At 43.5% G+C, this 15,179-nt stretch overlaps 1 protein-coding gene across 1 annotated transcript in view; it reads right to left on the bottom strand.

The window, feature by feature from the left end:
- RORB (RAR related orphan receptor B) overlaps positions 1–15,179 on the bottom strand; it is a 144,216-nt gene that overhangs the window by 36,248 nt on the left and 92,789 nt on the right. The window contains exons 2-3 of the mRNA XM_083403466.1: positions 9,047–9,132; positions 6,048–6,189 (exon numbers count right to left, since the gene is read on the bottom strand). Of these exons, the coding sequence (XP_083259592.1) occupies positions 6,048–6,189; positions 9,047–9,132 (228 nt within the window). The remainder of the gene's footprint in view (positions 1–6,047; positions 6,190–9,046; positions 9,133–15,179) is intronic.

Here is a 15,179-nt window from a genome sequence, read left to right as displayed (position 1 = left end):
GGATTACTTTCCAGATATACATTTGCAACATATAATCTTAAAGTGCTAAATGTGTTCATTCCTCCTGAGATGAAAGAAGAAGAAATTGTGTTTCCATCGGAATAAGTCAATGTCATAATTCAAAGCCATGTCTCCATCATTTGCAAAAGGCAAAGAGACCATTGTACAGTTGCCAATGAAGTTAATCCAATTATTGCTAAGTGATTTTTTTTTTTTTTTTTGCAAAAGGCAAAGCAAGAGTAAGGTTTTCATGACCCTTTTTTCTAGTTTGATGCACTCCTGACAGCTGTGCTCTGTAGAGTAGGGCACATGGGCACCCTACATAGTCTGGAACCCTCTGCATTGGCAGGGCAGATGAGGGCTGCACCTGAAGAGCGCTGCATTCTTTGCTGCAACTGAAAGTTCCCAACACCTGAAATGAACTCTGAGTGGACAAAGAAATCTGGTGCCGGCAGGGCTGGGCTTGAAGGATGTAATAAACACAAGACAAGCATATTGAGATCAAAGCAGGCCACAGCTTTATTGATTTCAGATGGCAGTAGGTTTTGGTGTAGGTATTAGACGTGTATCCTGAATCATCCAATTCACTGCTGGTTAATTGCTTGGCAGGGTCGATCCTGAGTTAGGTGTTGCCCTATGACATACATCAAATCAAGGTGACCCCTCCAAGTGCACCACCTCAGGCAGGTGCTATGGCCCATCGGCCCCCAGTCTGGGCATCCAATGAACCACCCCTGGACCCCATTAATGGGGTACCCCATATTTAGGAGGGGTGTGGCTCTCTCCCTCCTGACTAAGGATCCAACCCTTATCTACTAGCAAGTTGTGACAATTGCTATGAGGAAGGGAAACCCCCAGAAAGGGCCAATTTGCCCGGAGGAATGTTTTCCTAGCAAGGCTCTAAGCATGACCGGCCCCCTCAACTTTGTGCAGGTGAAAACATGCTGTAAAGAGTGGGAGGGTGGGAGATCCAACTCTGACTGAGCCACTGCAGACAACTGTGGCCCCATTTTAAACCTGGGGAACAGACCTGGTTGAAGTCCAATGGGGAAGTCTCCCTTTAGATCCACTACCTAGGTCCCACCCATCAGGTTGGACCAGTCACAGGTAGGACTTGTCAGCCCCCACAGCTGGTGAGGGGGGACATGACGCCCCCCACTGACCATGTGGGAATCAGAAGCCACCTCTGCCTGGTGTGGCTAGCAGCCCTGAGCCGCAACTGCTGCTCCTGTTGAAAATGACATGAGAGTCCTTCTGCTTCAAATGTTGCTTGATTTGAAGTGAACATTCTCTTCCACGTCTTTATGGATGAATGTAAAACTGTCTAATAACGACTGCTTCTTGGGCTGTATGTGCACCAAATTCAGTTTTCTGGTGATCAAGAAGTAATGTGACAAACTTCCTTCACAATTCTATGGATTCTGAGCTTACAAATGTCTTCCTTTCATACTTTTCTAGCAATTACCATATTTTGGGCAACATGCATCCTCTATTAAAGCCTGCTGGGTGGCCCTGATGTACCTTAACCATTCTGAAGTGCATATTGACCCCCATTTTAAGGAAGAGGTGTACAAGTATCATATTTCAGGCTTTTTTCTACTAGCAATATAAGTGTCTTGTAATATAAGCATTATGGGCTACATGGTTTGTAGCTCATCAGAAAGTACTCTGTCAATTTCAATACTGCATGTGACTGTCAAGCAGTGAGCTCAAATATATTTATATGTTTCGTTTCTGCTCCCAAGTCTCAAAGCAGCTTAAAATAACAAAAAAATGCCATATAAAACCACCCACTTCATCAAGCAAAAGAATTGTCACAAATCGCCGTAACAACTACTGCTTCCGAAATTACTCCTAAAAATGCAGCAAAGGATGCTGCTATGTAATGTGGTATAGTAGACCTATCTTTGGAAGAGGTTCCAGAATCTGTGATTAACAACAGCAAAGGTTCAGTTCCAGATGTGCACAGACAATTTATATAATTCATGGAACACATATTGAAGCAAGTGCTGAGCCGTTAATCAAAATACCCATAGTGGTACCAAATGGAAAAGGTGCTACCTATGGTATTCTGGGGGGGACGCGGGTGGCGCTGTGGGTAAAACCTCAGTGCCTAGGACTTGCCGATCGTACGGTCGGCGGTTCGAATCCCCGCGGCGGGGTGAGCTCCCGTCGTTCGGTCCCAGCTCCTGCCCACCTAGCAGTTCGAAAGCACCCCTAAGTGCAAGTAGATAAATAGGTACTGCTCCAGCGGGAAGGTAAACGGCATTTCCGTGTGCTGCGCTGGTGCTGGCTCGCCAGAGCAGCAATGTCACGCTGGCCACGTGACCTGGAAGTGTCTGCGGACAGCGCTGGCTCCCGGCCTCTTAAGTGAGATGAGCGCACAACCCTAGAGTCGGACACAACTGGCCCGTATGGGCAGGGGTACCTTTACCTTTTATGGTATTCTGGACCAACCATACAATAGGGCTCTTAGGTAATATGGGTGGCAGTCAGTCACATTTTACTCAGAACAGATCCATTGAAATCAAATAAGTTAGGAGCATTAATTTCAATAGGACTACTTTGAGTAAAACTTAGTGTTGGGTGGGACTCATCACCTATAAAGAATGTAGACAGATAAAACTATGGATGGCTTTTATTTTATTTTTTAACTTTTTCTCTTTGTACATTTTTAATAGGACAAGTGGTGCAATTAGGTGATCTTTAACTTTGGACTTCATGGACTTCTGGAGGTCTCGATCCCTTTTGGATGAAAATGTGTATTAATTCACTTTGAAATGTGGCAATGCAGCCCTGCTGCACTGGGGGCCCCTCCTAGGAACGTAGGAAACTGCCTTATGTCAGAGACCATTGCTCCATCTTGCTCACTACTGTGTACACTTACTGGCATTTCAGGTAGCCCTACCTGCAGACAGTGGCAGAGGAAGGGGGGTGCGGGGGGCTGCGGTTTGCCCCAGGTGTCATCAATGAGAGGGGGGTGTGTGTGACAAAATGAGCTTTAAAAAAGGGGCTCACGTTTTAGGAGTGATGTGGTGGCTTAGGTGCCTGCAGGTTCCGTGCTGCCTAAAACTGCAGCTTGGGACTTGCGTCTGCCGACTGCCTCTCCCTCAGCCGCCCTACAGCTGAGAGGAAGGTGGCGGAGAGGCTCGCCCCGCCCCCATGGGCACGGATTGCCCGCCCCCGGCTGCAGGACATGTGCCCACACCAGGCACCTGAGCAGCTAGCTCCCCCGCTGCCTGCAGGGGGCAGACATTGATCCAGGGATTTCCGCTTGCAAAGCATTTGCTCCGCCCCTGAGCTTTGGCCCTTCTCCTGTTATTCTGCTGAGTGGGCCCTGGACTGCATCTCTGAAGTTCTGCCCTGCTGGTACCTCTGAACAGGACTACTATCAGCATCAAGTATGATAAACTACTGAGGTAAAACTGTTACACGTTTCCTTTTGGCAAAACACAAAATCTCAGGAGAAGACTATTTTAAATCCTCTGGAACCTTCCATTTCATTGTCTCCATATGAATGGCTAAACTATAAAGGCTACAAAGATTGACAAGTATCGTGGGGTGAGCAATTCTGCCTTCCTGACTAAATAATAGAAAAGGCTTTCAAACTTTTGGAAGCTTTTGGACAGGTCAAGGGCACAGTCCTAGCAGCTGTATTCGAAGACCTGTATGAGCCGACATCAAAACCCTGAAGGGCAGAGAGGAGATACTCCTTTAATGCCAACACTTTTAACACAATTTCAAGAACCTTTCAGCAAAAATGAGGGCTTATGAAGGAAGATCGCTGAACTTTAACATCCAAGAAGTTGCACTGATTTTAGAAGACAAACTTCATTAACCTTCCTGTGCTGGTTTTGCCACGAATTTTCATGAATTCACAATGAGTTACCATAACCATAACAAAACCACTTGGCCAGTAAAATACCATGTGCTAAACATATTTTAAAAATCTAACTTTAAAGTAGACATAAACCACTTATCTCATTCTAAGCTACTCAAAGGATCATTTTATTTTACACTAACTAAAAAAAACTTTTGTAGTCTAGAGGTGAGGGAAAGTGATGGGATAAAAGCATGGCTGAAAGATTCTAAAGGGATGTTGCATCCGAGAATGAGAAATGAGGCAACAGCCAAATAATTCTGCCTTACTTGCTACTGGTGCTTGAATCCTACAGCCCTGGCGGAGTTGTGCAGCTTGACGGGTCAGAAACAAAATCATGAACATTCAATGTATTCACTGTGCCAGATCTGCCTTGCAAGAAAAATGAAAGGCACCAGCGAGGGGAACGTGCCCTTTTTGTTATATTTCAAACCAGTGCTTTTCCCCCTCATTTTGACTCAAGAAAATCACCATTTTATAGTTTAAATCGGGAACAATAAATACAGTAAATGGACAAAAGTACAAAGATTCACAAAATGTTTAGGGGTATGCTTACCCCTGCGTCCCCCCAGAAAAAAGCACTGTTTCAACCTATAGCATATCCTGCACTCCCTAGCATATCTCTACTGGGCCTGTGAAATGCAAGGCCTCTGAGCTAGGGTTCTTTACTACCGTATTTGGTTTTCTCTCTCTTTTTTAATTTCATCAGATTCATCTAAGGAATATCCAATCTGAACATGTAATAACACAGATTTCCATTTTTTTACTATTGCTTTTAACATATACACCTGTAATCTAAAAGCTTACATGTAATATTTTAAGAGCAGTAACAAGCACTGTTTCTCCATGGCGCTGTTTAGGCAGAGAGCCTTCTCGGTAGTGGCACCCACCCTGTGGAACGCCCTCCCATTAGATGTCCAACAGATGTCTATGACTTTTAGAGGACATCTGAAGGCAGCCCTGTATAGGGAAGTTTTAAATGTTTGATGCTTTATGGTGTTTCTATATTTTGCTGGAAGCCGCCCAGAGACCTGTGCCCACCAACATCCTTGCAGCTGCATGTTGAGGGGATGGATGTCTGCAGCCGGGACCTGAGTGTACTCAAGGATCTTCCATGCTACAGACACACAGCCCAAATTGTGGTGGCTTGTCAGGCGCTCAGTGGGACCTACAAATGTGCCCTCATTATCCTCCATCCTGCCACACATAGGTTCCAGTTCCTGTGGGCTGAGATGTCATCAGCCCTCTATGTTGTTTAATAGGGGGTTCACCCTACTCTGAAATATTGCGAGGAGGCCGAGTGCCGAGTGGAGTGCTGCCTTGCGCCACCCTGCTGCTGCTGGCTTCTCCTCCCACCACAACTGTGGGGCTCTTGGGAGAAGTGACTGTGGCGATCACAGTTCAGGTGGCTCTGCAAGTGGCCAGCCCTCCTACAGTCAGGGTGCTCTGCTGCAGTGCTCTGTTGCTGCCACTGTTTTCCCCTTCCACTACCACCAACTGCAGCTGCTGTGGCAGATGTATTGGCTGCTCCCACTCCAGCCACAGCCCGGCTGGCAGGAAGCTCACCTGGTCTTCCACCAAGCTTGGTGGGCTGGGCTTGGGTCCTAGCCTCCTCCTGGCTTCATGTGCCTGTGTGACGTCACAGGTATGTGATGCTATTTCAGCCCTTGATATGTCCAAACTGAGGCAGTCAGTTATACGGCTGCTCTTGGCCAGAGGTTTAGCTAGCCACTCAGGAACCTGGAGCGTCGCATGAGCCCTCCGCCCAGGGTAGGGCAAGCCACCCTTTGGGTGGGGCAAGCCGGAGCAGGGCGGGCTACATCGAGCCTCACCACTGCCTCCCCCTCAGCTGTAGGGTGGCTGAGGGAGAGATGCCTCAAGCTATGCAGACTCTCCTCCACCCACTGACTCTTTACAGAATTGTGGCCCAATACTTATTATTTATTCTTTTGCAAATTGTCCACTAGCAATATCAAACCATTTTATCACCCTTCATGTTAGTCTTTTCTCCAATAGACACCTCATCAAACATCAAAATGCCTTAGGTTTTGGGAACAGCCATGGTCTCTGTTACAGAGCAGCCAGATGCCTCTCTGTTGGGAGTGAAAGGCAGAGCGCAATGAGTTTCAAAGGATTGATCTGTGGAAGCAGGAAGCAAGCTCTTTACCATCTCGAGACATTCCTAGGGCAAGACACTTCTGCAGTCGGCAGTGTTGGCAACGGTTTCTGTTGGTTCTGTCAATTAAGCAGTTTCTTTGCCTTGGGCAGGAGTATGAGGCATTGTTCTGTTGACTCCTCCTAAAGAATCCCTGGGGGGGGGGGAGAGAGAGAGAGCTTGATTCAATGACATTGTGTAACGTACTTTCTAAATGCTGCTTTTGCTATGTGCAAGAAAAGTCATAAAGATAATGAAAATCATCATGAGATTCTCTTTGCGTACCAACCTCTAGAGCCAGAGTGGTATCTATTTATTTTATATTAATTTCTCAAACCCTCAGTGAGTGAGAGACTTTCCCCTGTGTGCAAAGAAAGGTTCCAGCGGATTGAGCGGAAGAGACGAATAGTGGGTCAGGAAGGTCGTTTCTGCATGTGCCATAGAAGGAACTCCATACCCAATCAAAGTAAAAGTTAGGGAGGAACCCGGAAATAGTTCCCTCTGTAATATCACCACCACCACCACCACCAATTTCATAGAACTGTAGAGTTGGAAGGAGTCCTGAGGATCATCTAGTCCAACCCCCTGCAATGCATGAATATGCAGCTGTTCCATTCAGGGATCAAACCTGCAACCTTGGCATTAGCAGCACCACAGTACAACCAACATACCCTGCCTTTTCCCCTGACTAGACTCAAGGCAGCTTGCAGATAAAAACAAGAACACTAAAAACAGAAAAAATTAATAATTAAAATACAATTAAACATCAATATATTTAAATATATATACATATATAAAACCTGTTTAAAACATATCAATAATTACAATTGAAATGAAAGCTGGTACTTTGCCCCCTCCCCTCCCCACCCCATCAGGGTTGCAGCAGAAGAGATTAGGCTAATTGATCTGATACTTTTAAAACCAGTTCAAAAACAATAGGGTTAAACCTGCTTGAAGTGGGAGAGCTTCTCCTTATCTCCACGAGCTGTCTCCATGCAGCAGGGCTGAGGGGGATCATCTGCCCACAAGGCACACACAAAGGTAGCCATTAATGCTAATCACATCTAAACAGGACTGAGCCTCGGAGCAGCACTGGCTGGTTCAACTGCCTCTGAAGGCCAGGAACTCCTTTTCTGCTCAAAGCCAGATTTGCTCCTGATCGTCTTTATGCTGGGTTTTAAATGATTGTATCAATCAGGCTAATCCAGCGCTATGACCATCATAAATTACAGCAGCATCAGGATGGGAATTGTTTCAGTTCTGATGGGGCTGGCAGATATCCAAATGTACATTTTAAAGGAAGGGCATGTTTCGTGCATGGTCTGTCCTCCTCAGCATCTCCAATGAGGATGAGAAATGCTGTTTGGCCAGGAGACTTGAGAATGGCTGCCAGGCAACTTCCATGGATCACTGGTCAATATAAGACACCTTTATTCAAAGCGTTTTGGGGGTTTGGCTAGAAAATAATGTTATCGTTTTCAAAGAGAGTGAATCCATATATTTATCATAATAGTTGGACAGACTTGAAACTCTTGCTTAGCAATGCAATCCTAGGCAAAAGGAAGTCTCAGGTGAGTGCAGACAGCAGCCTTCCACAACCTGGTGATCTCTGGATGTCTTGGGCTACGACTGCTATGAGCCCCAGCGAGCTTGGGCAATGGTCCATAGGTGGGAGCTGCAGTCCAGAATTCCTGGAGGGTGTCTAAGACGGCAGCCTAAGTCTCTGTTCTAAGCTTGATCTGGATGGTACTGAAATCCTTTTTGATGCACCTAAACATATTTTCTTTCTCCATATGACCCCTAGGGAGGTGAGGAGGCCCCGCCTGCCCCGTGTCCGTCACAGGCTGCACAGCTTCTATTCTGCAGGGTGTCTGACAGAAAACATATTATTTGTCTCACTATTTGCTATGGTGACATTTACATAATTAATTGCACAATTAATCAGTTTATTATTATATGACTCCACACCATTCGTTTCAGTGAATGAAAATTGGATATTCCACAATGCAAATTGGAAAAAATGTCCTCAGGTATATATCATTATGTAGCATTTGCAGACACAAACAGTTGCAGAAAATACCAATCATATAGGCTGGGTTGATTTCTATTCTGGACATTGGATGAATAAGCAAACATTGGCAGTTTCCGATGTCTTTTCTGTTTTCATCAGAATTTTTTGACATCACTAATGATCATTAATAAAGCCTTACATACCGGTATTTTAACAATGTTTTTCACATACGTCTTTGGGCTAATTGTGTGGAAGTGCATATAGCTAGCTGTACAGGGACTCTTAATGCGGAACCTGCTGCTTCCTCCACTTATTCATATAAAGGCCTGGTTCACACGATGTGGTAAACCAGACTTTGATTGTGTGGACTCCCAAAGAAGAGCTCACAAAATCTTCCCCAGTTCCTTTTGCTCCAATACTGTTCTGAGCTAAGCCACAGAGCTGACAGACCCTCTGTGTCCCTATTTTCCAGGGACGTCTCTGATTTGGAGAAGTTGTCCCAGTTTCTTATTTGATCCCAGAATGTCCTACTTTTCCTTAGGATGTCCCTATTTTCATCGGAGAAGTGTTGGAGGGTATGAGCTGAGCATGTCTCCAGATTTGGTTTTGTGATTAAGCTCTCTCCTCATGAATAACAACCTGCAACCTGGAAGTTCCCTGACAGAATTTACTTTAAGTTAACTAGGAGAAAGTGGAAGATCCATGTAAATTTAAAACATTTTTAATTAGGAAACTTCTATACTGAACTATCAGTGTTTAGTTCAAATAGTGGCTAGTACAGATAATTCCAAAATTCAAACACAGCAGCATTTAGAGTATAATTTCATTGCTAAGTCAAGAAGGCAACGTCAAGAAGGCGATATTTTGTACAAAATATTGGTCCTTATTGAAAGCATATATGACAGCTTATAATTATAGAAATGACGAAAACTAGCACAGAATACAGATCTCTCTCTCTCTCTCTCTCTCTCTCTCTCTCTCTCACACACACGTCTCATACCTTGCAGCCTTCACATGTGATGACTCCATAGTGTATTCCAGAAGACTTGTCACCACAAATTTTGCATGGTATCACTTCAATTTGTGCTAGAAAAGAAACAAAGAATTAGTGCATGCTTGACAATACAATTTTCTCTCTTTCTTCCTTAATTTTGCATCATGGAAGATACAGATGGACAAGCCCTTTTCCTGCCTAGCCATAACAAGTGACTGTGAAATTGTATCCTGCACTGATGTAAGTTCTCAAACCTTTCATATAGTTTGGTTTTAATGAGCTCGCATTATCAAGCTACTCCCATTCCCCCTGAGAGGGTGCTCCACAGATTTCACCCTGAATTTACTTATCATGACATTAAGTCAGACTTCTCCTTTTGTTAATTATACCTCATGAAAATCCATTCTTCTCCTCTACAAATTAGTCTTTCGCTTCTCATCAGCCTTCTAATAATTTTGCAGGCAGTGATCTTGACCTCTCCCACACCCTTGGATAATGTACTGTGTAATAACAAGTCCTCAATTGCTCTTGACACGGTGCAGTTCATATCATATGATCACAAATACAAACCGTAGTTATTTAAAATTTTCATGAAACTCCATATGACTGATAGAGGCAACAAGGCATTCATTGTTTCCATAAGCATATACAGATTGGTGCATCCAAACAGCAAGACTGTCTGCATTTTGAAAGCTACGGAGATCCCATTTCCCCCATCCTTTATCTCTCAATAAGTACCAGATCACATATTGGTTTTCAATGTGGTAAACGCCTCATTTTACCACGTAATCACATAGTCAATGTTATATATCTGGCCATAAAGTAATTCATGTGAACCACACAGCTATGGTGAACTTATTTCTTTATTTCAGCCAATTACCAGTATTTATGGTGAACACAGTTTTAGTAAAACAGAGTAAAACAGGAAGTAACTCTATAAAGTAAGGGACAATTTAAACCATGGGTGGAGAAACTGAACTACAGCCCCCCCCCCCCAAAACCATTGGTCATACTAGCTGAGGGTGGTGGGAGGTGGTCCTGCAACTTCCAGTGGGCCACAGATTTGAAGGAAAGTTGTGAATGTATGGAACTGTCTCCAGATTTTTGGGTGGGGAAAAATATGCAGTGAGGTGAAAAGGCTCACCACGTACAGATTTCACCATGCCAATAAGTTATATACATGTCAGCTCCAAGGACTGTCAGTTGAACACATTCAGAGACATGGATCAAGAACCCTTCTGTATATCAGAAAGGAATCTCAAGATGCCCTGCTTTACAGTCAAGCAAACTGGCTGTTCTACAAAAAGTGCACATAAAAAAGCTAATTATGTTTTACAAAATACATCACAATTTAAGCATGATGTATGATGAGAGTTTATGACTAAGTAAAATTATTTAGCAGTGATTACTTTGGGGCTATTCAATATGCCACAGCCACAAATGATTTATATGAAGATGTTGTATAGAAATGAACAATTTCACTACAAACAAATGAATTACAAGCTGGTTTCCAGAAGACAGCTATTCACAGATTCCTTGGGAAACCAGCAGCTTTTTCACTTGTTCATGCAACACATGTTCCAGGCATCGGAAATACTCTTGGGGTGCAGCATTTGTAGAGTATTGTGCAAATGGGTAGAACAAGCTCTAGCGCATTGCATCTAGGAGCAGAAAGTCTGCTTCCTCCAGAGAAGCAACAGAGGGAAGTGTGTGGATACAGAATGGAGCCCTGGTAATCTCTGTGGTCCAGCAGCTTCTGCAAGAGCTCTTGGAACATGCTTTTCAAACTGCACCATGCATGGATTGAGACACCAAAAATGCCTGATAACATGATATATGATATGTTTCAAGAACTGCTACTTTGGGGAGCTGAGCTGAGAATTTCTGAAAAACATGTAATTTTTGTAATACGCTTACAATTTATTTATTTTTTAAGTACACAAACCCAGAACATTTGTTCATATGCCTGCTGAGAGTATCATGTTGAGATGCAAAGAACGGTACAGCTAGGTTAATGCTTGCAAGGGAGTGTTAGGCTTGTGTTTCTTACATAGCAGCCTTACTTGTGATATCACAAGCAGCTTTGGCAATGGCAGAACTTTCAAAAGCAGATTGTGATCTGGCTTTTGGGAAATAGGAAGGTGAAGGCTGATGACCAGAGGACAGAGAATCAAACGTACCTCTGGGTGTGGCCAAACCCTTGGGTGTACTTAAATAAATTATCAAAATTTTGGATTGCAGTAATTTATTCTGTATTGCTTTAATCTGTCCAGGTTATCTCCACTACACAGCACTAACATAGGAGTACCAATGCATGGGTTTGTTGTTGTTTTTTTTAAAAAAATGAATGACAAATGCCAGAAAAGCTACCTACCCCAATCACAATGCACCACCATTTTGTAAAGATTTTCTATGTTTATCTTTTTAAAAAATAAACCAGACACTGAATGGGCACTCCTACATTCCTGCTCTGGAGCACGCATATAGCCACAATTCTTCCGCAGCTTTTCATTTTAAAAAAAGAATGAATAACACAGTATCATGGCTACACTGAAGCCGCACCACTCTCCTCCCCAGTCTGTGAGATAGGTTTATTACTTTGACTAATTCTGTGAAAGGAAACAGAAACTGACCGTGCAATATGAAACATGCACATACAGTGGTACCTCGGGTTACAAACACCTCAGGTTACAAACACTTCAGGTTACAGACTCCGCTAACCCGGAAGTAGTACCCCGGGTTAAAAACTTTACCTCAGGATGAGAACAGAAATCGCGTGGCAGCAGTGGGAGGCCCCATAAGCTAAAGTGGTACCTCAGGTTAAGAACAGTTTCAGGTTAAGAATGGACCTCAGGAACAAATTAAGTTCGTAACCAGAGGTACCACTGTATTTTTAAAAGCTCCTCAGGACTGGTTTGCATACTGGACAGAACTGCTAAGTTCCTTCCACGTGCTTGTCCTTGAGCTCAGTTTTTCTTTTTGACAAGTGCTTGTTAGGATTGCAGGACTCACTGCACTATGTTTGCTGTGCGCATTCATGCCTCCAGCTCAAATACTATCTCCACATGACTGTGGGACTGAGGCTGAATTCACATGGCAGTTTATTCCATTTCTTTCCTTAGAGTTTCCTTAATGTCTGCATGATATTTAAGCTTTCACGTGACGCAAAAACCACTATCAGAAAATGAATTACATAGAGTGCATGTTTGCACTCATCTTCATGTTTTTTGATTCCAATAAAATATCAGTTTACAGCTCCCTTAACCTTGAAAATTGCGGGAGTAAGTGACAACATTTTGGGCAATAGGCTGGAATCCAGTTCTTTCCTTCTGTTTTCATTGGGGAATCATGGGGGGGTAAGAAGCATGCGCAGAAAGCAAGGGAGAGTAGTGACATTGCCCAATATGTCAGTTGTTTCACTCCATGCCCCTGGTGTGAATGAAATTTAGCATGACATGGTCATATTGGTCAAAAAGGCACAGTACTGCAGTGTGGAAGGAACAATAGAAAATGTGACAGGTGCACTAGCATTATAATCAGGAAAAATAATGAAGTTTTCCTAATGTCTAAATACACCCTGAGTGAACTCAAAGACAGCAAACAGAAGAGAAGGAAATTGATGGTAACGCCACCTGTGACCCTTTTTAAGGAAGGGTATATCAGGTGAAAGTGTAAGAGGAGCAGCCTTTCTAGATGTCAACATCTTACAGTGCTTGTCAAGTATTATGGTGCACAGCCAAGTGCTCTAGCAGAATGCACATCGCTGCAGGAAAGCTGCCAATGAAGTCTATATGCTTCCAGCTGCCATTGCCCCCATTCTCTCCCCACCCAAGGTTGAGCCACTTGGGTTTTGTGATGAGCTGTAACAACAGCTGGAGTTCCTTCTCTTGCTTGAACAGTCAGGCCTCCCTACCCACGGCCATCTAGTGGCTATGTGCCAAACACCACACCAACCGTGTGAACTGAGGGACAAGGTTTGGCTGGTGCTCCCCCTCCTACACGGCTCGGACGGCAGTTAACTGGAAATGCTGGAACAGTTGCATTTATCATCCTTCCAGTTAAAGCCACTTGGACATACCTAATGCTGTGCAGGACAAATGGCTCCGGATTCTTTCCATAACTAATAAAAAAGAGGGGGAAACATACTTGATGACTGTGATAGCTGACGGAACAGGCATCCTCACTAGCCTAGAGAAAAGAGATTTAAAGATGTTGGGAAATGCAGACTTGATGGCGTTCTCATAGGCACTCCTCTTTTGTCTAACAGACAGCAGGACAGTTTAAGGACTTGTAACAGAAAACTCAAATCAATTAATTGTACAGGCCTGAAGAAAAAGAAGCTTGTGTATTCTCAGAAACATCTTGAATTACTGTAATTAACACCCAGTGTACCAGGTTTCCTTTGCAGATTTAATGATTGTCAGCAACTCCTACACCTTGTTCACATTGCAGCTTTGTTCGACAATCTAGAACTAGGTTTCCCTCTCTTTTTTCAAAGCTTGCCACACTTCCTCATGCAGGCAGTCAAATAACTGACAAAATAATACAGCCTGTGGATCTTTCTTTCCAGGGTGGTCAAAAAATGAGTTTCCCTTACCAGGTTTGCCACATTTAAAGTTTTAATCATGTTTTGCAGATCTATGCCATTCTAATGCCACACTGAAATATGAAAATTTGCCATAAATATTGGTGTGGGCTGCCTTCTTAACTTCTGCTTGTGATCTTGATTCTGTGGACTTGTCTGTTTGGAAGATATATTTCCACCTCTGTCATCTGTTGTGACAATGTTGTTAGAAAAATACTTGCAAACATAACATATATAAATATATCTGACTGCTCTTTTATTCAGAATCCACAAAACCAGGTAATTAGCGTTTGGTACCTATGGGGGCATAAGGTGCCAAGTGTTAGAGGTCAAAGTCCCTTTGCACACACATCCCAAGAATATAGTTAAGGGGGCTGCCCCCCCCCCCGTTGATGGGCATTGCCATTCAAATGGGTTGTGTGTGTGCCGCGTCATGTGATTGATTATGTGGGGTGGGGCTTACCTGGGCTCCCCCAATATTTTATTCAAGTTGGCACCCCCTGTATGGAGGCTTTGAACGTGTTTGACATCCAGCCACTGCTGGTGCCTCTTTCAGCTAGGCATGGTGAAGATTGTTTCTATAAAAAGTGATTCATGAAATTGTAAAGAGAACTGTGCAACAAGGTGATTTTTTAACAAACCCAAAGCCACTTGGTATGTTCAGCATAATTCTAGCCAATTATTGCAAGCATTTTCAGGATGTCACAGCAGCTCAGCCAACAATGGGTGTAAGAGAAGAAAGCCCTCACTGGAACACTACAGATGACAGCCAGCTTTTTAAAAAATGTACCATTATGCATAGTCTCACACAGGAAGCAGCCACAGTGGACGGGAATGGAAATGGGACTAGAACTTGCTAGTTCCAACAAATAAATCAGTATTTGCTATTGTTCTTTGCAATAACAAATGTCCTGACAAACATGGGTCAGGAATGAAACCCTCTGCCTTCTTACACCCCTAACCATTGCCCAGTGGAGTTTTTTTGATGCCAAACCCCTATCATAAATCAGCTTGGGAAATCCCTTTTAAAAGCAATTTGCCAAGTGGCACTGGAAGGTTGCTGTCCAGGGAAAAAACTGAATCCCTGCTGGGTTCATGGCCTAGCTTCACAGCTTTCCTTTTTTAAAAATTTTGGCCATTAGTTTTTACTTTATATATTAAGTAATAAATGGCTGCATCCCTAAAACTGCATTTACTTTTGAGTTTCTGGGCTAAACATGTTTACTGAATGAAATGATGGGAGCTATGTTCTGAACCCTTAACAAAAGAGAATGGGGGTAAGAAATGCGAGTTTAGAATGGCTACGGTGACAGAAGACATTGCTGCAAAATAAACATAAGATTATTTGTTCTTCAAACCCACTAGGCCTCAGAGATTCAAGATACCATTTCCCTGATACAGCACACTTTCCCTAAAGAGATTACGACTGTAATCCCAAATATTATGCTAGTGCAGGCCATCTCATATTTGAGCTCATCAGATTCAATGTTCTGCACATAATCTCCAGCAGCTTTAGCTGGTGTTATATAAAGCTGCCCAGGGAATGGCTGTCTC

The sequence above is a fragment of the Podarcis tiliguerta genome (assembly GCF_965153285.1).
Source record: "Podarcis tiliguerta genome assembly, chromosome: 11".
Classification (NCBI taxonomy): domain Eukaryota; kingdom Metazoa; phylum Chordata; class Lepidosauria; order Squamata; family Lacertidae; genus Podarcis; species Podarcis tiliguerta.
The sequence above is the reverse complement of the archived record's forward strand: the minus strand, read 5'-3'. Positions and strand labels throughout refer to the sequence as shown.